This window comes from Salarias fasciatus, chromosome 4 (genome assembly GCF_902148845.1).
Source record: "Salarias fasciatus chromosome 4, fSalaFa1.1, whole genome shotgun sequence".
NCBI classification, from domain to species: Eukaryota; Metazoa; Chordata; class Actinopteri; order Blenniiformes; family Blenniidae; genus Salarias; species Salarias fasciatus.
Window position 1 is genome coordinate 17,031,735 of NC_043748.1, and position 24,951 is coordinate 17,056,685.

The 24,951-nt window shown below is 43.1% G+C and overlaps 1 protein-coding gene across 1 annotated transcript; it reads left to right on the top strand.

Annotated features, from left to right (window-relative positions):
• Positions 1-16,987: 16,987 nt before the first annotated feature.
• LOC115386847 (adhesion G protein-coupled receptor E3-like) lies at positions 16,988-24,423 on the top strand. Its single transcript, XM_030089299.1, has 12 exons — positions 16,988-17,035; positions 17,201-17,230; positions 17,324-17,486; positions 17,782-17,954; positions 18,043-18,252; positions 22,108-22,311; positions 22,412-22,653; positions 22,742-22,808; positions 23,354-23,445; positions 23,769-23,928; positions 24,151-24,207; positions 24,346-24,423. Exons 1-12 carry the CDS (start codon positions 16,988-16,990, stop codon positions 24,421-24,423), a joined length of 1,524 nt encoding a protein of 507 aa, XP_029945159.1.
• Positions 24,424-24,951: the final 528 nt, after the last annotated feature.

The following is a 24,951-nucleotide window of genomic DNA, read 5'->3' on the forward strand; positions in this document are numbered from 1 at the left end:
TTGCCCCTATGCGACCTGTATCGGATCTTTTCCTGACAGTCTGAACGACACAGATCCGATTTTTTCAAATGCGACCCAGGCTACTTGGATATGTGGTCCTAAATCCGATACGTATCGGATCTTTTGCCATGCGACTTCAGTCTGAACGGCCAGGTCGCATTTATCCGACCTGCACGTCACGATGTGGGGCGCTGAAGACGTGTGTCTTACCGTCAGTGTTAAAAAAAGGCGCTCGCAGACGCACATTAAGGGAGTTCTTGTCATCCGAAAAATATTATTGAACTCCGTATCATTAAAGCCTCTCATCACTGCCCCCCCACTCCTGACTGCGTTTCTCTGTTGCTGCCACTGCCCCACAAAACGCCATGGCCAAAAACTTGGCTCTCTTCCTTCTCATTCGCTAAATTCTGCAGCGCCAGGACAACGGGGAGGAAAAATAATAATAATATCCACACGCGCGCTCTCCCTCTCTCCCTATCTCTCTCCCTCTCCCTCTCTCTCGCTCCCTCTCTCTCTCTCTCCCTGTCTCTCTCTCTCTCTCTCTCTCTCACACACACACACACACACACACACACACAGAAGGAGCTCGGCGCGGCTGATTAGAAGCGCAGCACTGAAATGATTGCTCACTATTCAATTGTAAGAATACGTGTTTGATCAGTTCTTAAATAAATCATCGACGCTTGAAAAGCTGTAGATTCTGTATGTTGTTTCTGGGTTCCGCAAACACTGAAGCGCGCTGCTGCGTGACGTCGTTCTGTCCTCTTCTGCGCATGCGGGACACTTTTGGGTGGTATTCCGTTCAGACGGGAGATCACATACAAGTCGCATTTTATTGTAAATGTGAACGAACTCGCAAAAAAATCGGATTTCACAAAAAAATCCGAATTGAGCATTAAGCCCTGCAGTGTGAACGTAGCCATAGTGGCTTATACAGACTGCTAGGCTGACCGGCGCAGGTACAAGAACGCTGCGTGCATCAAGGGACTCAGGGCTGCGTCACATATGCGCAGGAGGCGCAACATGCAACTTTTACTCTGCAGCTTTTGCTCTACGCGACATCTCCCCCCCTTTTCAAGTAGGTATAGTAGGCATAAACTATACAAACAGTAACTGTTGGCAGAACTCCAAACCAAATGCGTACCCACGCAGACCCACTAAAGCACAGTCCGAACATACCAGAGAAAACAGTCAACACACACAACAACAACAAAAAAAGTCTCACAAGTTTTCAACGCCCCTTTTGTCCTTTTTTTTTTTTTTTTTTTTTTTTTTTTAACTAAGGGTGTGGGTAGACTACCACAGTCCCTTGAGATGAGAAGGGATTATTCTGCCCTTTTTGTCCATCGTCTCAACTACTGAACATACCTGGGGTTTGGCTTAACAGTCCGACCAAACCTGGTAACGACTGGAGTTGGGTGTTCAGGGGAACCAGGGGCATCAGCAGGAGCACTGGCGGTGGATAAGTCCTGCTCTGCTGGCAGTCGCTGTCCATCTTGATCCGTCAGCTGAGGAACATCCATCTTTTGCGGTGATGACAGCTCCTGGTTGACCAGCTGGATGTGGCGCCGGTTCCGTCGTGGTGTGTCGCCTCGCTCCGTCTCCAGTGTAAAGGAACGCGGCGCAGCCTCCTGGTGTTGCACAGTCGCTGGTGTTGTCCAAGCCTTTTCTCCGTTGATCTTCAATCTGACTTTGTCACCGACGGAAAGTGGTGGTAGAGGCTTGGCGGAGTGTCTGCGGTTGTAGTACTTCTCGTAGGACTGTTTTGCTTTTGCGTCGTTTCTCTTGACAGTCTCTAGATTAGGCCACATTGGCCGCAGGCTCTCTTTGATTACAGGGAGTGTTGTACGGATTTCTCGACCCATCAACAACTTGGCGGGACTTTGCCTAGTTGGCTCTGTTGGTGTTGAGCGGTAGCTCATGAGAGCTAGGTGAGGTTTGTCTTACTTGAGAATCCACTTTGCCGTCTTCACAGCTCTTTCGGCCATGCTGTTGAATTGTGGGAAATGAGGGCTCGAAGTAACATGCTGGAAGTCATACTCAGCTGTAAAGTTTTTGAACTGTTCGGCTGCGAATTGAGGACCGTTATCTGTCATGAGCTCCTCTGGAATCCTGTAGCGTGTGAAGATGCTTTTCAGCTTCTGTATGACAGTTTCTGAATTTGTCTTTGGTAAGTCCAGGATCTCGAGCCATCTGGAGAAGTAGTCCACCACGATTAAGTAGTGTCGACCTTTGAACTCGCACAGGTAAGCTGTGAGCTTCTGCCATGGTAGATCTGGCAATGGTGTGGAGATCAACAGTTCTCTGTTCTGGCTCTGTCTGCAGATGTTGCAATGTTTACATGACATCACAAGCTTTTTTACATTACTGGCGATACCTGGCCACCACACAGCGCCATTGTACCGTTCTCGGCACTTAGTAAGGCCTTGGTGGCCCTCGTGAATCTTCTGCAACATGTAGTCTCTCATACTGCTAGGGCTCACGATCTGCTTACCACGTCGCAGCAATCCATTGGCCTCACTGAGTGAACCACGATCTTTGAAGTAGGTGCTTGCTCTGACAGCTACACTCTTCAAGTGTTCCGGCCACCCCTTTTGGACATACTTGAGGACACACTGGAGTTCAGCATCTGTTCCTGTTTGGTCTTTAATCTGCTCGATGACCGGCTTCCTCACTCTCAGGTCGTCCTCAACGCAGTCCACGTACGCTTTCACCTCCACTTCTAGGTCACCTGGACCAGTGTCTACCTGGGGTTGCCTAGACAAGGCGTCGGCGACGACTAAGTGTTTGCCTGGAACGTATTCTGCGACTGGGTTAAATTTCATTAACCTGATGAGCAGGCACTGACAACGAATTGGTGCGGTGTCAAGGTCTTTTGAGTTGATCAGAGTTACCAGTGGCTTGTGGTCTGTAAGCAGCTTGTATCTCTCTAAGCCACAAAGATACTGGTAGAAACGCTCAGAGGCCCACACTCCTGCAAGGCACTCTTTTTCGATCTGAGCGTACCTCCTCTCGGCATCCGTCAATGTACGCGAACAGAACGCAACAGGCTTCAGGACCCCATCATGGCTCTGCAGGAGGACTCCTCCGAGCCCGTAACTGCTTGCGTCTGCACCGACGACGGTTGGCTTCGCCGGATCGAAGAACTCCAAGACTGGTGCTGATGAGATTAGCCGTTTCACTTCTGCGAATGCTCTGTCTTGCTGTGGACCCCAGCACCAATCACGCTCAGTCTTGAGTAGCTCGTTGAGCGGCTGCAACACAGTGGAGAGGTTTGGTAGGTAACGGCCTAGGTAGTTCACCATACCAAGCAGCCGTCTCAGCTCACTCACGTTCTGGGGTGGTTCCATTGTTGTTATGGCTTTGACCCTGTCTTGGTTAGGGGCTATGCCATCCTTGGTCATGACCTGTCCCAGAAAGTTCAGCTCTGGTTGGCTAAGCCTGCATTTTTCCTTGTTGAGTCATAGGCCTGCGGCGGTGATGGTCTCCATGACTCGATTTAGCCTGTGGTCGTGTATTTCCTGTGTTTCTCCAAAAACCAATATGTCGTCCATGTACACGACCGTTCCATCATGCCCATGCAGTAGGTCAGACATCTTTCGCTGAAAGATTTCAGGCGCCGACGTGATCCCGAATGGTAGCCGCTTAAAACAGTATCTGCCTAGGGGCGTGATAAAGGTGGTCAGGCGAGCACTCTTCTCCTCTAGAGGAATTTGCCAGAATCTGCTCTCGGCGTCCAGGCTGGAGAACACTGTACTCTTTGTTAGCTTGGGCATGATGTCATCCAAGGTAGGTAAGATAAACTTTTCATGTTTCACATTTTCATTGAGTTTTTTCAGGTTCATGCAAATTCTTATTTTTCCATTCTTTTTCATGACTGGAACCATGGGCACACACCATTGAGTCGGGTCAGTCATTTTTCTATTATGCCCATTGACTCCATTCTCGTCAACAACTCCTCCTCAACCCGAGGGAGTAGTGGAATTGGTACTCGCCGTGGCGTAGCAATGCTGTATGGTTCTGCACCTTCTTTCAGTGTGATTTTCACTGGTTCTCCTTTCAGTGTGCCCAGGCCACTGAATACATTGACCTCGTTGATGCGTTGATGTGTTGATTTCCCCATTACTTTGAACAACAACCACTTGGAAGCAGCAGCTTCTCAGTTGTCCACTGATGTTGGCTTTTAGTTTAGCTAAAAACTGCTCCCTTGTGGCCACAGTGTGGCTCATCCTCTGCAATCGGTGCATCATTTTGTTGTAGCTCTACTGAGCCCAGGAACACTGTATCACTCTCGTCAGCTTCAGTTATTTCCTGCACGGTTTTTGAATGGCACACAGCTGCAAAGTGCCCGATTTTGTTACACTTCATGCATTTTTTTCCTTTTGCATGGCAGTGCTCGGCCTCACTGTGATTACGCCCACATCTCGTGCACGTTCCTCTTTTCATCTTTTTGTTTATCTTCGCCATGTTGCCATATTTTTTTTGTTCAGTCTTCTTCACTGACTTAGCATTGTCCACGTGCTCTGCGCCGTGTCCTCGCTCTGTATTCTGTGACTTGATCAATTCACAATGCCTGGCTGTTTCAATGGCGGTCTTCAATGTTAAATCACTTTTCATTTGCAGTTTCTGTGACACTTGTTTATCACGAATTCCAATCACGATGCGATCACGCATTTGCTCTTCTTTCAATGCTCCAAAATCAGTTTTCAGCTAGTTCATACAGTTGCCTGACGAATGCTTCCACACTTTCGCCTGGTTGTTGAACTCTGGAGTGAAACTTAGCACGTTCACAGATGACATTTCGTTTCGGGATGAAGTGCTCATCGAATTTGGCCATCACGGCGTCATATTTATCTGCATCTGCAGCATCCGTGAACGTGAACACCTTGAATATGTGCTCAGCCTCCGCTCCCATGGAATAAATTAATGCATTTACCTGCACATTTTCCCCTTCCTCCGTGAGCAGTGAAGCTATGCGATACCTGCCGAATCTCAGCTTCCTGTCAGGCCATGCTTCCGGCTTTGAGAAGTCAAACTGCTCCGGCGGAGTAAACTTCGCCATGGCGACGCACACTTCGGCTCCTCTCTCTCACGTCCAATGTTGGCTCAAATCCAGTTTTCTTCTGACACCATGTGACGTTTACTGCTCCAAGTAACGCACGGTGGACGACATTGTATTTCAAACGTGCTTTTTATTGAAGAGGCTCAACATAGTGACTTATACAGACTGCTAGGCTGACCGGCGCGGGCACAAGAACGCTGCGTGCATCAAGGGACTCAGGGCTGCGTCACATATGCGCAGGAGGCGCAACATGCAACTTTACTCTGCAGCTTTTGCTCTACAGGACAGTACCCTGCCCAAAGTGAGCTGAGAGCACTGTTAAACCTCCTGCTGACCTCAGGTCAAGTGCATTTGATTTTGAAATTTCAAGTGTCAGACTTTTGTGAAACTGTGGTGATCGGACAAAAATGTGCACAAAACTTGTGGAGATTGGATCAATTTAAATTAATAGATATTGCAGCATTGCATTTTTTAGGAGGGACAGAAAAAAAAAAACTCAACTACAGATATTATACAAAAACCAAATAGAACTGATTTATCACTTGAAAAGTTAAAATGAAGGTGAAGAAACAAGCAGTTATCAGGCCAGGTTATAAAGGTGGGTCTGAAATGTACTTCTCCTTAGATCTGTTTTTGTCAGGGTTGGAGTAATCTGGCTAATGTGATGGACAGCCCCCACATGTTCAAATCCATTTTAGGAGAATTTGAACAATGAGTGTATACTTATAAAGACTGATTTCACTTAATGAGATGAAACTGGTAACATTTTAGGTTCACAATATTTGTAAAGTATCATCTGAAGTGTCACATCACTAAAGCCTATAAAACTTGCACATAATTAAAATTTTTGGTTTCCATTAAGTCAGTTCTGTGCTTGGAAGAATTAAATTTTTTTTTTCAGACAGCCACTGCGTTTCTATAACAAAAAAAAAAAATAAGTTCATTATTTGTAATGTATGTGGATACACTGTTAGCTTTGGAGACGTAAAGCGGTTTTGCATTGAATTTTTGCATGGGAAAAGAAGGATTAAGTGTACTATAGTAGGGCTATAGATACAACAGAGCAGTAGCTTTTACATCCAGTCAGACACTGTGTTCTCACTATAGTCTCCCTTTTCCTCGTGAGTACTTTTTTGTTGTTTGACTTTTGATTCTTTGGGTGAGAATCGTGTTTTCACATTTCAAAATCAAGATTTTTTTTTTTTTAAAGGAAAAAAAAATTCTGAAAAACAGTGGAAATGTCTTTAAAATGTCATGCTTTGCAACACTTTTATATTAACTCATTTTTCTTTCATTTTTCTGATTCATTTTCTTTATCCTTTTATTTGTTATAATTCTGCTTGTCTTATTGTTTTTGACAGCTTTTCCTCCTGGAATGAGTGATTTTTTTTTTTTTTTGTGAGAAATAAGAACAAATGATTGATTTTGTACAGGTTTTTGTGGCAGATATTTCAACATATACCACCGCACTGCGTCCCCTGGCTTTCCAAAAGATGATGTATGTAGTGAATAGAAATTGGGTGAGACAGAGTTTTTCCAATTCTGTTCACACACAATGCACGACTGCTGTTGGATTTAATTATCCAACTACTGAGTCTGACACGTCAAAGGTCACATCTCTCCTCTCATTCAACTTATACATTTGTTTTATCCATGTTGGGTGATGAATCTAATCCTAATAACTAAGATCAGACAAAAGGGAGGGTAAAATCAGCCAGTCAACTCCAGTCCACCTGCTCCACATGCTCTCATCCTCTGAGAGATAAATCTCTTCTGGGGTTCTCTCAGGATTTTAAATCTCACAAATACACAAACACACATTCGTGTATCCCTGACCCCCACTCTCCCAGTGCTAGAATCATCCATTGTTTTGCCCTGTTTGCTGTTTTATAAATATGTTGTTTTTGTTATTTAGCTTTGTTCTTTTCTGTTTGTGCTGAGTATGAGCAGTATGAGCAGGTCTGTATGGTTTCATCACACTGCACTTCAATATACCCTAACCAGGGAGTTTTGGCATTTATTCACATACCTTAGGTACACAAATGAGTGAAATTTTTCAATATGAACATTTGAGTTATAACTTTTTAAAGCGTTTTTACTGCCAGTTGAGACTGTGAAGTCATAGTGGATCCATTCGAGGAAGTGAGTGCTGCTCTTGCCCTTGAGGAGGATTGTCAGGTATTCATGGTTTCAGGCAGAGTGCTAATCCTCATTTAAATATCCTGACACGCTCCAGAAAATGGATCAGCTTCTGGATTCCTCAGACATGATGAGAACTTTGCTGCCCACAATTTATTTGAGAAACATGTTAAAAAATGTTCCTTGTAGTTCCACTTGTCATTTTAGACTATGGCCTTATTTGTTTGAAATGAATTTCATTTTCACATCAATCAACCAATCGATCAATTACAACTTTATTTTTAAAGCACTTTTCAGTTAGTTTTGTTTATGCGAGAAAAAGCTCAATCACACAAAAAAAGTGTTGCTTATCTTTTAAACAATGAATCAGACCTGGAAGACTGTTTCACCAAACTTTTACTCACAATTTTGTCAGTGGATTTGCATTGGTTGTTTGCATGTGCAAAGAAGGATTAAAGGTGTTGATGTTGTCTAATTTATGCAGAATAGTCCATTTACAGTCAGGGCTGAAGAGTAGACTTTTTAATAAGTCTGACAAGATGACTAACTTCGCTGTGTTGCTTCTTTTTTTGTAGGTTATTTAATGATTTTGAAGATTTTAAATATATGTTCTTAATTCTGAAGCCTTGGAGATTTAAATTTCATTTTCAAGATTTTTTTTTGTCTGTTTTTAAGAAAAAAGTCTTCACTTTGTGTCTTTTTTAAAAGGCATTTTATTCCGTATGCCTGCTACGGACTGCACGACTTTCGACCATCCCAGATGAAAGATAACAATCGCGAGAGAATTCCATGGCTCACTGTGGGACAGGTTCAAGGACAGCCATCTTGATGGTATTGTGACCAACAACAACCTGCCATCAAATTGCGACAGTGCCAGAAACTTTATGTGATCATGACTGCTGCTGTGTTCTACGTCAAATAACTTACCAATAGAAATGCAGTGTTAAATGATGTACCAATCAGCACAACAGGGGGACTAACTTCAATCTCCTTTGTCATAATTGGCATCTCAAGTTCGCCTCTCTTTCTGAGCCACGACTGCATCCATACCCACCAGAAGGATTTTCCATTTTCTGGAATTTCATTTATTGAATGGCTCATTAATCGCATACTAAATGTTCAAATTTGAATGCGATTATGTCAAATTATCAACAAACGTTAACCTGTTGTTACCAGTTAACCTCTGGATGTGAAAGAAAAAAATGGTCAGTTTCACAAACAAAAATATGTTTAAACTGTCACTCAATACAAAAACAGTCATCTTAACTCTGATTAGATCAATACAAGTGTAAACCAGGCAATGGTGGGCGTCGTGTTCCGCTTAATGAAATGGGTAATGTGTTTGTGATGATCGTAGGTCAGACTGAGTTACGTTTTTCAAGTTCTTAATTTCAGGGAAAAAGTATTTTTAGTTGTCTAACATTTCAAATTATTTCTATTTCATTAGAGCTGGTTTTTGAAAAAAAAAAAAAACATACTGAATACTAAACACATAACTAAACCATGTCGGACAAACAAACCCCTCATTCATGCCGACAGAACATTATCCATCAGTCTCTGAGGAAGGTGTTGAAAACAGTGGAACTGAAGAAGGGAAAAATGTCTCTTTCATTTCAATGTACCATCCCCGAGATATTACTTTACTGTTGAGGTCAACTTCATCTCAGAACCTGTGAATCATGATTAAATAACTCATTATAAGCCATCCTGGATACCTGGCTGGAGGTGGATAATATGGCATGATTACATTTGGAAAAGATTCATGTTGATAAATGTATTTTGTCCTTGAAGATTTGAATCTTCAGGCATTTGAGGTCAGATACATCACTAATCTCTGATGTGGATTTGCATCGTTTGTTTGCATGTGCAAAGGAGGAAAGAGGTTCATAAGCAGTTGGCCGTGTGGGTTTCAGTGCAGTGCAAATGTTAACATGTAAACCTGGAAGGATCGGGGTCAAGCCACAGATTTCTTTTCACAATGAACTACTTCACTTTGTCACTTATCCTTGGTGAGTAAAATTAACTTTGAAATATCAGTAACTTCATATGTACATGGATTTTTAATCTAAAATTAGTTTTGACACTGAAGGAGTATGTTAAAACTTGTTGTGAATGGCTTTTAACAAGAAAAAGTTTTACTTCTTGCTTCTCTTCATGTACATTGTCTGTCTATCTGTTTTAGGGTTACTTGGTGAACACGTTACTGCTGTATTCCCTCCTGGTACGAAAAAAGGAAAAATCTATTATCCACCAATAAAGCCTTTCAGTCATATTGTAAACTGATTTATTTTTGACTTCCTGCAGGCTCTTGTGATGGATATACCAACATTACGGAACCACGGCGTAACAGGGCTTTTGCATCTCAAACATTCCCCGGGTATCCAATGGATGATGCCGGCCTTGTGAACAAATGGTGGCGTTTCACAGGAATTGGCGGAGACACAGTTGCTCTGGGACCATGTATAACGCCCAAAGTGGGTGGAACAGAGATAACTCTTGTCATATCAAACGCTCATCCTACTGCTGAGTCGGAGACCCCACTTGTTGCAACTGCACATGGATTCCTTGGCGTATGTTTTGGTGCAGCTGTACAAATTGAGATCGTCCTCTGTCCTGGAGGATTTTACTTGTACAAACCACTGGAGCATCAATATACAGGCATGGGATATGTGACTTGTGAGTAAAAACTCATTCTTGTAATCTTACCTTGTGTGTATCTATGTATCTATTATTTCTCAATTTTTTGAGAAGACAAGATTATTTGAAAGATGGTCAGAAAGAGATGTAACAGGCAAAGGAACACATGGAAATACTACTCTAAATAATTTTTAGATTGCAGAGTTTAAGATATGTTTTACAGTTCATCTCAATCAGTTTGGTGCATTTCTCTAATCATCCTCAATATTTACAAAACAGTATGTGCATTTCTCGAAACAATTCAGACAAATGGTAAAACACCATGAATTGCTCGCAAAAGTCAGTTCCCTTCTCAAGAGACTTAGTTCATCTTCAAAAAGAAATATTTGTTTCAATGAACATGTCAGCGCCATCGGAATGACAAGTCTTTGTGTCGTTGAGTTTGAATATACAGTAAAATTCCTCTTGTCATGTTGTCAGTGTAACAGAGTGCTCTGGAAGAATGTAAACTCGGGTTAACAATTTGATAATTACTGTAAATTGTACACCTTAGGGTAAATGGGAATTTATTGTGACATACTGGACAAGATTCAGACTCATACCGTTTGTCCAGTAATTTGTTGAGAGACTGTCATTGTGATACCAAAAGGAAAAGGCTACCCGGCATTGCACGACAACAACAACAACAAACAAACAAAGAAGTAGAAATGTGAACATAAGACAAGTGTTATTGTGTTACTGCTGGCCCTGACTGAAACACCACCGCAGCTACTGGTTACTGGTTTTATAATGTCGTAGCTATTGGAGGGTTACATTTCCAACTTATCTTGTGATTGGCCCAATTCATCCACTGACCAGCCCATCATTTTTTTTTTTTTTTTTAGTTTATTTGAGAGGGGACAGTGCAAATTCATAAAACACATGATTATACAAGGTTAAAAAAGCCAGAAATAGCCAGAAGGCTATTTTTCATCTGTAGTCCCCTGGCCATGATGGCATTTAAAAAACATTTACACGAAGACAAACAGTTAATAGAACAAATGACAAACTCTAGCACATAAAACACAACATACAAAGACAACTTGTTAAAAGGACAATTAAAAGCATGTTACAATAAAAGACAGAGGTTCAAAACACACATGACAAGCATCTTTAGCGCTGACAGGTGTCAGTGTTGATTAGCCACAGTTTTAAGAGTTTTTTAAAGGTCTGGTAAGTATTTTGTTGTTTAACCTCCTCGGGTATTGAGTTCCACTCACTAACGCCCCTCACAGACCAGGCTGACTGTCCAAAAGCACTCTGCAGAGGGATGACACAGTCTCCTCTGACAGAGCCTCGGGTGACCAGCACAGTTCTTTTTCTTTGACAGATGAACTCTGCCAAAGGGGCTGGAGCCAAACCATGCATTGTTTTGTAGATTAAACATAAAGCTGAAATTTTTTGGAAACGGTCTCAGTTTAAAAGGTTATACTTTTTTAAGATTGCACAATGATGATAATGTCTTGGTTTCTTGGGTTTCTAATTAATTAATTAGAGACCCTAAATTGCCCTGAGGTGTGATCGATGAGTGTGTGTGTGCGTGTGTGTGTGTGTGTGTGTGTGTGTGTGTGTGTGTGTGTTTGTCTTTCTGTGTTACTTTGTGATAGCCTGCTGACCTGTTCTCAGGGTGTTTCGTGCCTTTGCTCATAGTTAGCTGGAACTGACGCTCTGTGATATGGAACAGGGTATTGGTATGGAAAAAATACAGTGCTTTTTTTTTTTACACCATTTTATTTTTTGTGTTATGATGATTTTCTTAAATTTACGACTGCATTGTTTCAAATACATGTACTATGGTTATTTTTAAGATCTGCCAATTTTAAAAAAACCTAAACACAGATGCTTCACTTCAGCTAATCTAATGAAAATCTTTCATGATATTCTATTTTATTACTTACGAAGCCATATGGAGTTAATGTTGATACATTTCAGTGTGCCATGAAGTGATTTTGCAAGTAATCAAGAGTGGAAAATATTGTGTAAAGAAAGGAACATGACTGGCTAATATTGTCTGATACAGGTCCAAAGCGAATGGTCAAATAACTTTACTTTAATTAGCAAGTCCAAATCATGACTTGTTTTTGTGACTTTCAGGCATTGCTGTATGTCTGTATGCAAATCAGCAGCTGAAACTGTACATGAACTGCTGCTTCTGCTTTACATCTCTTTACTCGGTTATGATTGGCAAATACAAACTCGCATGCAAATGTGCTTCTGCTGCCTGACGACAACTTGAAAAGGCTTTAATCTCCTTCTGATTGGAATTTACAGACCTTTCTTGTATAATACGTATGTGTGCGTGAGTTTTTCTCCTGCTGCATTGGCTCACGTTCTGAGTCCAAAAACCCTAAATTGCCCATGGATATGAATCTATGTATGTGGACAATTTAAGTTCAGGGTATACTGCTCCCATAGTTCATGTAATTTTGCTTTGAACAGTTTATCCAGGTTTATCCAGATCAGTTGGCAGAAAAAAATCACAAAAATGGATAGGGAATGTTTTATTTGTAAAATTCCACTTCATTACATATTGATTTTTTTTGTTTGTTTTTTTTTTTGCTAAGATCACCCAGACTGTCAACCAGGCTCCTGTGGACCGTTTGCTCGGTGCAGAGGAGAAGGGGGCTGTGTCTGTGTTGATGGACGGGAAATCCCTCCAACACATCTACCTGCAGTAGATTCATTTGGTTGTGTTGGTACGTTCATTTTGTTTTCTCGATGATAAAGATTGATGAAATTATGTCTGGATGCTCAGAGGAGGAAGATCTTTGAATCTTCAAAGTAGCTTAAAACGGTGTAAAAACTGTGGGTAAGTTTTCTATCATAGCAATGCAGACACATGAGTATTTCTGAGTTTGGAAAAGCCTGATGTTGTAAATTTTTAATTGTATTGATGGTATTTTAATGAAGGTCATATGTATGATGAAAGAATATTATTTTCATTTTTGTATCGTCCTGGATGTCCTAGATATTGACGAGTGTGAGAGGACTGAAGGAATTTGTGGCTCTAATGCCATCTGTACCAACATCGTTGAGTCATACACATGTGCCTGTGAGGATGGATATGAATCAACAGTTAATGAATTACCGCCTGATGGTTCCGGGACATGCTCAGGTATCACTGAAAAAATCCTTCACATTTGTCTGTTTTTCTGTCAAAACTTAATTTTGCTTCCCAGATGTCTGTGTTCAAATGTGTCATATTTCCAATGTGTCTGTTGTCAATGTGTTTTTCAACAGATATTGATGAATGTGCTACCGATGTTTGTGGAGATGGAGGGACATGCTTAAACAACCCAGGAAGTTTTACATGTGACTGTCATTCAGGCTACCAAAATGAACCTTCAGCAACACCAATTTGTCAAGGTCAGTATGAATATCCAGGTCATATTCTTGAGTAGCATAAACTGTAACAAGATGCAAGGAGATGCTTGAAAGATGAAGGATTTAATTTCAAGCTGTAATGACTCATTCCATCGAATCCTTGTCCACTGCAACACTCTCCTGCTCATCTGTGGATAACTTGAGGCACTGGTTGAGCCAAGTTTCCTGTGTCTCACAAATCTCTAATTGGAGGTCACCTGGATACATCCTAATCAAATACCATCAGTGGCTTGTCTCAGTGTGAAAGACTAATCTGTCTAATATGAGGATCTTGTAGATGGTCATACTCCTCACCCTGCCCTATGGATTTCTGCCTGTCACCCTGGGAAGATCTCATTTCCTCAGTCATTCTCATCCTGCATCTTGGGCAGGTTCTCTCTCCTTACTGGGAGAAATTATTCTTTACTTTGAAAGGACTGGTGTGGAGACAGTCAACACTCCGGGCAGGTGGAGATGTCTGATATTTACAGTCATTCTTCAATTCTCCATCTCAAAGTTAGGGACCGCCACCTTGGGGAAACATCATGAGCTACAATACCTCAAAGTACTAGAAAAGAGCATCGATAACTATTTTGTTGACCTTGACCAAGAATATGGCGATAACCATGGAGATTACCAACTCAATAGGTTCGCACGGTGATGCAGTGATTTGCGCTCTTTCCTCACAGCAAGAGCATCAAACATTCAAATACCGATTGGAGCACGGGGCCTTTCTGTGTGGAGCTGGCATGGACTCTGTGTGTGTGGGTTACCTCTAGGTACTCTGCCTACGTCCCACAGTCCAACAACATGTACGTCAGGCTAACTGGGAACCTTAAAAATGCCCCCAGTTGTGAATATGACAGTGCAAGGTTGTTTCTTTCTGTGTTGGCAAACTGTCCAGGGTGTACCCTGCCCTCACCCATATGAAGCTGGGATTGGATACAGAGCCCTAAAAAGGACAACTGGCCAGGAAAACTAAGGAATAAATAAACCACTGGGATTTCATGCAAAGCCAACTGTGGGTGCTGTCTTTACATAATAAACCCACCCATAAATTCAAGAAAACAGTGAGCTGTAATGTGGAAGCTGATCTACTAACCAGAAGCCACAGCGATCGTTTTGTTTTGCATTTGTATTGAACACGTTTGAAAAGTATCAATTTGCGTGATTGTGCCATTTTGCATGCTTCATTGTGGATGTCAATGCATTAGGTTTTCACTAGGTAATTTTCAAATTTATTCACCGTGAACTTTTTTTTTTTCAGATGTTGATGAGTGTCTGGAATCAACTGTTTGTGGCCCTGATTCTGTCTGCACCAACACACCTGGAACTTACAGCTGTGCCTGTGAAGTGGGCTATGTTCTAATGAACCCAAATGAAGGTTTCTCCGAGAGCAACATCTGCATTGGTATTGATATGTTCTTTTGAAGGCAAAATCCTTTTCATTTTTACTCTGTGCTGGTAATTTCATAAGCGGCAGGAACTGCGTTTAATATAATGCAGTCAAGATTGATGAAGGAGAATTGTCTTTAAAGGTGCATTAAGGAGTTTTCACGTTTTATGCGAAACAACGGCCCCTCAGGTTTAAAAGGGTAACATGCACTCCGATAGCATTAAAGGTGCATTAAGGAGTTTTTCAACTTTAAAAATACTTATTTGCCACCATAAATATGTTAGAAATATTCAATGATGTGTACAATGTGCCCTGATACATTCATTGCAAGTCCCGCTAACAGTGCTAAATTATCACTTGAAAGTTGCAGTGCTGGCCCGCCACCAGAATTTTTTTTGGGGAGAATTTGAGAGGCTGTCACGCAACGCGCGCTCCCACTGGCCTGATTACCTTAGGTTTCGTTTTGTCTGCCATTACTCCGCCAGATGCTTAGCGAGCAACAACTGAGCAGTATTGAGGATTGATCTTCCAGAAAGTAAGAAAAGACTGGCTTCTTGCACTGCCACAACTCCAACACAGACCCCACGCAGGCAAAAGAAACTTAAATTTTACTCGAGCGCTACTAAAAGAGCGAGGAAGGACTTCCCCTCTTCCATGCATGTACATGGACGCAAGCCACAGACTCAAGCGTTTCATTAAGCTGCAGTTACGCCCAAGGCCTGCAGGGGCCGTTGTTTCGCATAAAATGTGCCAACTCCTTAATGCACCTTTAATGAAGATAATTCTTTCGTCCAACTGAAACGGTTCAATAATGAACTCCACTTGTCTTTTCAACATACAGAACATGTTTTGTTCTAGTTCAAAGTCTAATACATAGTCTAATACTAATAATTTATTATTATTATTATTATTATTATTATTATTATTTTCCCCTGTTCATGTACACAGCCTGTTTCAAAAGAAAATGGTAAAAATAAAATGGTACAGCTGTGGGAAGTTAAGATATAAAGGTTTTCTGTGCGAGAGTATGCTGTCTTATCTGCAGTGAAATACCGTATTTTCTGCACTATAAGGCGCTCGTAAAAGCCTGTAATTTTCTCAAACCCCAACAGAGCACCTTATAATTCGATGCACCTTTTTTGCGGGAATTATGGTAATCTCCCTGATCACATGAGCAAACAACCCCTGCTTGCTAAGCTGCTAAGCTAGCTAGTTTAAACAGAACGGGAAACACGAAGCTTCAGGCACGTTCTCACTGGCTGCTGCGAGGTGCAGTGCGGTGTTCACTCGTTGGAGCATCCAGCTCAATCAATTGAGCGCAACTGCGAATTAACCACGAGCTTGGCGCTGTTATTATTATGTTTTCCTCTCCGTTGTCTGGGCGCTGCGGAATTTAGCGCGGGCGGAGCGCCCGGACTGAAAAGGTCTGGTGGAAACCCTGCTATTCTATACATCCTATGCGCCTTGAAATGGGGTGCGCCCCATATATGAAGTTTGTTTTAAATAAAAGCCATTCATTGACTGTGCGCCTATTAATCCAGTGAGCTTTATAGTGCCGAAAATAGGGTATATTACTTTTCAATACGTGTGAAAAAACATGTAGCCCTGCCAATGTATTTTGATTTTTTTGTGTTTTTCAGATGTTGATGAATGTGCTGAAAATGCTACACTCTGTGGGCCTAACTCAAACTGCGAAAACTTAGATGGCTCCTTCTTATGTATCTGCTTTCCTGGTTTCCGAGAGAGTAAGCAAGGAGTCACAGCCAGCGTTACCAACCCATGCACAGGTGCACAACTTTGTTTGGAACATATACTCTGATTCTACTATAGTTAAGTGCAGTATATGGATGGTATGTGTGTGTGTGTGTGTGTGTGTGTGTGTGTGTGTGTGTGTGTGTGTGTGTGTGTGTGCTCCCTTCTACAGATATAGACGAGTGCAGTGAGGATCCTGATGTGTGTGGAAAAAAGTCTGTGTGCACAAATGCTGAGAGCACGTTCTACTGTTCGTGCACTGATGGATTCTACCCCTCTACTGGAATCTTGTGGGAAACAGGAATCTCAATTTGTAAAAGTCAGAAAAGTCATGTTAAACTAATATATAAGATTATTTTCATATTTCTGAAAGTATAAAATCCTCATGTGCAAAATTCTTCTGAACTCCTGTCAGGTCTGACTGTCATTCTCGATGAGATCACTCCACCTGAGGTAGGACACAACTACCTTTGGAAGAAAAACACTTTTCTTGAATAAATTCAAAGGTTTCAATAATGACATTTGAGGTGTGATGAAAATGTACTCTGGACACACATTGATTGCAGGGTGTGACTAAAGAAAGAGCTTTCCTTGACACAATGGGACAACAGCTTAAAGACAACAAAGGCCTCATCTTGCCACCAGGGGTATGTAGTCATAAACCTCTATTGACACAAAGCAAAGTCAGAGAGTACTGTGTTTTAGTAGGTAAACAGATGACAATTCTAGACAGAAACATATAATGCAGTGAGCATATAGCTTTTATGTTTTTGTCACCTTGTTTCACCTCATTGTTCTTTATGTTGTTGTAGACTGTAGCAAGCTGCTTTTCAGCCTCAATGGTAAGCAACATTCTACAAAATGAGATGTTGATCCTGCACTTCTGCTTCTACTTGTGTGTTTGCTTGTTCATTAATGACAACCTTTATCTGTAGGGAGTGTCAGGTGTGGGGTCAGGTGACACGACAGCAACTGTGAGTAGTGATGCAGATGGGGAAACTGGCTCTGTCATTCTCGGCCTCTCAGACCTCCTGATTGCTGCAATGGTTTCACCGACTGAAAACAAAACTGAAACAGCTATGCAGACTTCAGCAGTGGGTAAGAGATGTTTCACAGGGAGCTGGATAAGATATAATGTTTGGTAAACATCTCACTTACAGATTTCTATCCATGTGCAAGATCTGAGCCTACTGGCAGTCGGTCCAGGAAGTCATGAAAACAGAAGCACAACCCTCTCTACCAAAGCCCAAATGATGGAAATCAACTTACAGGCCCTCGCTAGTGCCAACAATGGTAAGAGAGTTAAAGCCAATAACTGCCAGAATTTCACAAACACCAAAAGCCTTTGAATAACTTCATTTGTGGATTTACTTTGTGACGTGATCCGTCCCAGGATCTGCAGCAGTTGCTTTCATGACACTGAATGGAATGGAGAGTCTTTTAAGTCACAAATACCTCCCAACAGAAAACAGAACAGAGATGTATTCCGATGTTTTCACTGCGATACTACCCATCAACAACACTGACCTCACAGAGCCCGTCAACTTCACCATCCAACATAAGAAGGTACAACTGTTGCAACATGTTCGGAGATTTCAAAAACGAAAAAATCATAATGAATTGAAAATAAATAATACATTTTTTGTTTTTGCAGAAGGTACCTGAATCTGGAATGGTAACATGTGTTTACTGGGATGAAAAAAGTAACAACACTGAAGAAGAACAGCAGAACATTGAAGAAAAAGAGGAGAAAGCAATGCGTTGGTCTGTCGAGGGCTGCTTGGTTTTGTACTCTGATGAAAACTGCACAGTGTGCAGCTGCTCTCACCTTTCTACCTTTGCCCTCATCATGCAGATTGGGGAGGTACATGCAATTTCAATGTACAGGGTAACCTTGTGTATGTTGGGCTGAAGACACATTTCAGGAATTTGACAATGGTGATCGACAGGTATAATGGCTTTTCTATGTGTTAAATATCTACCCTTCCATTATCAACCGCTTATCCAAGACTGGGTCGCAGGGGCAGCTGTCTATGCCAGCCAAGAGAAATAATCTCTCCAGTGTGCCCCGGGTTTCCCTGGGGCCTCCTCCCGGTGGGCCATGAAAGAATCACCTCCCCAGGGAGGTATCCTGGAGGCATCTGTAACAGTGCCCAAGCCTTCCCTGCTGGATCCTCTCGATGTGGAGGAGTAATTGGTCTTCTTCACTCTCCTCTCTTGGAGGTGCTGATCCTCACCCCCATCACTTGACACTTGGCTGCAAACCATCTCAATGTATGCTGTAGGTCCAGGCTGGCTGAAGCCAACAGGCCCACGTCATTTGCAAAATGCAGACATGAAATCCTGTGGTCCCCAAACCAGACTGCCTCCAGCCGCTGTCTGCACCTAGAAATTCAGTCCTTAAAAATTATGAACTGACCCATTGACAAAGGGCAAATCCTCCCCTTCAGTACCCTGCAGTAGACTGAATAGTGTGATCCCCCTGTAGCTGGACCACACCTTATGGTCCCACTTTTTATAAAGGGGAAACATCACCCCAGTCTTTCATCCAGATGCACTGTCCCATGTGCCACGCAATGTTGCCAAGACGTGTGAGCCAAGAGACTCCCTGCACAGACTTAATAATAATGCATTGGTTTTATGTAGCACTTTATTGGACACTCAAAGAGGCTTTACATTGCATTATTCATTCTCTCCATACTGGGTGGTGGTAAACTACTATGGTCGCCGCAGCTGCCCTGGTGCAGACTGACAGAAGCAAGGCTGCCAATCTGCGTCATCGCTCCCTCCAACCACCACCAACCATTCATTCTCACATTACTTTCATACTTAGGCAAGGTGGGTGAAGTGTCTTGCCCAAGGACACAACGACAGTTTTCGCAGGGATCGAACCACCAACCTTCTGGTTATGAGACGACCCGCTCTACCATCTGAGCTACTGTCGGCTTAAGGTACTGACAAAGGTGCTCGTGGAGGACGAATGTCATAAACCCCTGGTGCCTTGCCACTGAGGAGCTTACCAACCACCTTGGTGACTTCAGCTTGGGTGATGGATGGGTCCACATCTGAGACCTCACCCTCGACCTTCTCCACGGAAGATGTGGCAGCAGGATTGGCAGCAGGAGGAGTATTCCTTTAAGTCTCCGATAACATTCCTTGGGTTAGGTCAGCACCTCCGCACCTCTGCTGTACCCGTCAGCTGCTTCAGAAGTCCAAAAAGACAACAAGACCACTGGGTGACTTCAGCTTGGGTGATGGACGGGTCCTTGTCTGAGTCCGATATACGCCAGTTGCTTCAAGAATCCGACAAGACAACAAGACTCGATCGGACTCCTTCAGCTTGATGGCATCCCCTACTTTTGGTGTCCACCACAGGGTTCTGGTTTTGCCGCCAAGACAGATAGAGCTTTGAGGAGCTGGTTCAGCAATAGAGGTGGGGAACATGGCCCACTCAGACCCTATGTCCACAGCCTCCCTCTGGAACTGGTGGAATTCTCTCGGGGGTGGGAGTATAAAACCATGCTGACAGATTGTTCCGCCAGACTTTCCCAACAGACCCTCACACAACATTTGAGTCTGCCAAATATGTCTGCTGTCCTCCTCCAACAGTGGATCCAACTCACCACCAGGTGGTTGACAACTCTACCCCTCTCTTCACCCAAGAGTCCAGAACATGTAGCCAGAGGTCAGATGACACAACAAATTCCATCTCTGTGTGGCTAAAAGCACACCCACACCAGCCTGTTGCCTCTCACCACAAGCAATGCCAGAGAAGTGGAGAGTCCAGCCCCAGGTGAGAGGTTGGGCTCCAGAGCCCAGGCTGTGTGTGGAGGTGAACCTGACCATATCTGGCACCCAGCTTCTATGGTTCCTTCAGTGGGGTGGTGAGTCCACTGGAGGTCAGATTCATATCTTTCAAGATCCACTGACAATAGCCCAGACACCAGGTACTCCCATGAGAGCCCAAACCGCAGACATGCCTCCAGGGTGGGGCCCTGGCAGGACCATACTGGGCAACATTACTGTCCTTGTTCTGGTTTTCTTCTGGGACCTTTGAACTGTCTTTGGTCTGGCCCATCACCCAGAACCTATTTAACATGTGAGACCTTACCAGGGGCATGACCGCCAACAACATACCTGCTGGATCATACAGGCACTCAAACTTCCCCACCACGATAAGGTTGCAGTTCAGTGAGAAGGTTAAAGATTTCATTCATATTCATAAAATGACAACAAAATGAAACAAAAAAAAAAAAAAACTTTGGGAGCAGACCCTTGAAATTACCAATATTACAAAGTGGAGATCACATCTCCGCCATCCGTCTTCTGACAGAGAAGGTCTATGAATTCTGGAGAGACCACCATCTCGACGTCGGATTCCTAGACCTCAAGGCTGCTTTCGATACAGTCCACCACTCATCACTGTGGAGTATCCTACAAACCCTTGGCGCACCTCGGAAGATCACCACCCTCTTCAAGCTGCTCTACAGCAATGCACAGAGCTGTGTCCGTGTCAACGGCTGTGACTCCGACTGGTTTTCCATCTCCAGTGGTGTCCGCCAGGGCTGTGTAGCCGCTCCAGACCTGTTTAACTGTATCATCGACCACCTGCTGCACAGGGTCTGTGATCGAGTACCCGGAGTGTCCTTTGGCAACTACCAACTGACTGATCTGGAGTATGCCGACGACACCATCCTGCTCAGCACCTCCTACAGTCAACTGAGGGACTCTGTGAGTGTATACAGTGAAGAGGCAGAAAAGCTTGGTCCCCATGTGAGCTGGACTAAGACTGAGTTTATGCATGTTGGTGAGGGACCAGACCCACCTCCTATCCTGCTTGGTAATGACACCGCTGAGCCTGTGAAGAACTTTGTGTATCTGGGATCCACAGTGACAGATAGCGGGGATCTTAAACCAGAGATTCTCTGCAGGAGAGCTCTGGCAGCCTCTGCCATACAGTCTCTCTGGAAACCACTCTGGCGGCACCAAGCCATCTCACGCAAGACGAAGCTCCAAATCTACAACACCGCCGTACTCTCCATTCTGTTATATGGCTCCGAAACATGGCCCTTAAATAAGACCCTGGCCACAAGAATAGATGGCTTTGATAGCAGGGCTCTTAGAACCATCGAGAACATTAGGTGGCCACAGCGAATATCCAACGAAGTGCTCAGAGCCCACACAAACCAGCCCAGAGCCTCCTGCCTGGCTGCACAATGCTGCATCCGCTGATTTGGCCATGTTCTCCGTCTTCCTCCGACCACCCGACAAGAGCCATTCTGAACTTTGACCCAAAGGCCGCAGGCTGGAGATGACCACGAGGCAAGCCCCACACTCCATGGTTTGTCATCTTTGCGGACAACCTCCGACAACATGGAATTACCGTGAAGGGTGCAGACCAGCTGGCACAAGATCACCTGTATTGGAAAAACCTGGTTTCTCTGGTCGGCTCTACGCAACGGGATGGGACACCAGCCCCAACACAAGAGCATGACTGACTGACTGACTGACAAAGTGGAGATAAATACCTCCTGGTTAAGTCTTTAAACAAACTGACATCTATGTTAAAAGCTAGATAAGTCACTCATCTTTTACAATGTTATTTGCAAAAGAGTCAGCCCATCATTTTATAATTCATTTGTTGTTGTCGTGAAATAGAAAATCATCAAGTATGCCCAGCTGGACCACAATCTCGGATTTTCTTTCCTTTTTTTTCCAGCCTCCTCCAGAGAGTGATTTCTTGGAGTGGTTGAACAGAATGTGTGTGATTGTGGGACTGTTCTTCTTCGCTTTGGCTGTGTTCACCTTCCTCCTGTGCAGCTGGAACCCCAAAATCAACAACACAGCCCGTCTTCACCTCTGTCTGAACCTGGGCCTGTCTCATCTGCTACTGCTCTGGAATGACAGATACCTTGAGGATGAGGTGCAGGGAAACCATCGTACTGCTTTGTGATTTCGCAGTTAAAATTAAAATTCACTAGGCAGATGCTCAGTTTCAATGCACTGCTTCTGTGTCTCTCCAGCTGGCCTGCACTGTCATGGCAGGACTCCTTCACTTCTTGGTTGTTGCCAGTTTTGTGTGGATGCAGTTGGAGGCCTTGCAGCTCTACTTGCTTGTCCGAAGACTCTCCAAAGTGCAGGTTATCCAGAGAGATGGCCTGCCCAAGCTGCTTCTGTACCTGATTGGTTATGGGGTTCCCTTTGTGATCGTGGGCGTTTCTGCACTGGTGTATTCTGATGGATATGGAGCTACTGAGGCAGAAGCGTAAGTTGGACAAACATCGATATCTATATTTTAGTCATATCTTGATGTTGATCATGTCTGATTAAAGATTTGTTCTTTGTTGTTGTAGGTGCTGGCTCTCAAGACAGCGCAACTTCAACTGGGCTTTAACAGGGCCTGTGATCGCCATCCTTGGAGTGAGTCTGCTTCATATTAGCAAAAAAATCCAATATGATTACATGTCTAACTTGTAGCAAGATTGAATTGGCATCAGGCTGCTGAGACAGTTTTGAATGTCTTTGAAACACTCATCTCGTATTGTAAGGTTACCCAGGGTACCCAGGTTTAAAAGAATAACTGTGTGAAAAGTTGAAGCAGCTTGATACACAGAGACATTCATGAGTTTTTGATCTGGCCACAAAAAGCCTTCTGCGAAAATACATTTTATTGACCTTTGAAATCTACATTGTTACTTCAAAACACATCTGTAAAACACTGTGTAACCAACATCCGACCAACAGTTACTACTTGGTGTGAGGCAAACAATTATTTGATCTTTTCTGATTTGTTGTTGAAGTGGCTTTAATTAGTCTGCAGGAAAGATAAATCTAATCACCTACAGATTATTCAGTAAATAGAAGGATGCATAGGTCAGAGCAAAGGTCTATTCCTGTAAATGATATCCCATGTAAATGATGAAGTGCATCATTCTTCATGTGCTTGTTTGTTTTTTCTTGATTAGCTGAACTGGATAATATTCTGTGCCACTCTGTGGAGCCTGAGACCCACTTTGGCCAACATGAAAAGTGACGTTTCTCAATCTAAAGACACGAGGTACAAGTAGTCATTCTTATTCATATCTTATATTCTTTTCATTAAAGTACCGTCATTATTCACTTAGAATAGACATGTGATAATCCTTTACTCACTTGCAAAATATTACTTTAAATATATTAGGAACTCCTGTAAATATGAACCATGAGCAAAGTATAATATAAAGAGAAGAAGAGAATAAGATTTTTATTTTCTTTAGTTATCGTGACTCTGAGAAAGGGTTTGGGAATGTAATTTATTCAGGGTAGATTTTATGCTAGTAATTGCTTTGAGACTGAAACAAAACAAAAGAAAACAGTCTGTAACTCTGTGTGTTTTTACAGGTTGATCATATTTAAAATCCTGGCCCAGTTTGTCATCCTGGGCTGTACGTGGATTCTGGGTCTGTACCAGACAAACCTTTTCTTCCAGATTCTCTTCATCATCCTCAACTCCCAGCAGGGCACCTTCCTTTTCATTGTGCACTGTCTGCTCAATAAGGAGGTAGTCTTCTCCTGATCTCTCTGGATGTTTTTTGATTAAGTTTGATTCTTTGAAGCATCTCGATTAACCACTGACACTACACCAGTAATGATAATACAAAGAAATAAATATTGCAATGTTAAGTTGCCATTGTGCTCTTGTTTTATCCTGTGCCATGCATGTTGAGTCACGCTATTTTTTCCTAGTAATGTGTTATTTACATGTATAAAAACTGTCTTCCAGGTGCGAGAGGAGTACATAAGATGGTTGACATGCTCTTGCAGAAAAGACAGATCAGCGGTGAGTTTCTAATAAAAAAACATCATCTCAAGCAATGACAGACAGACTGACTTTCATTGTCTGAGCACACACAGCATTTAATCTACAGCAGTCAAACAAACATTGTTAACAAATGATCATGATTACTTATTCCTGCAGACCGATGAGCCGTCAGTCACTGAGGGCTGCGACAAGATAGAGGATCAGAGACACCAGGATCCTGGGAAATCCCCATGAATATAAGCCTCATCAAAGACAACACAGATATAACACATACATTTTAATTCAATTTTTGCTTTTTTTAGAGAACCTCAACTTAATGGATGTAGTGTGACATGTGAATTTTAATCATGAATCTCGTGAGTGTTTAGTCTTTTGACAGTGACAATGTTAAGCCACAACTGCAGGCAGGGCCGGCTCTAGGCATAGGCGAACTCGGTGGTGGCCAAGGGCGCCAAGTATGGAGGGGGGCGCCGCCGCCGCTGTGTGGCTGTACAAGGGGCGACGCACCGTGTGAGGACTGCTCTGCGCTGCTCTGACAGCCTGTGTGAGCAGCGCACTGCTCGGCATCCCCCCCCCTGCTCCCACGGGGCGCTCGTGTCGGGCTTGCCAAGAGCGCCTGAGAAGCCCGGGCCGGCCCTGACTGCAAGTTACAGCAAATGTTCTGTCCAATCTGTGAAAAGTCAAAACAGATCAACATCATTTCCTTGATCATTTTTTTCTGAATAAAAAAACATTTTTTTGGTGGAAATTGAAACATCTTTG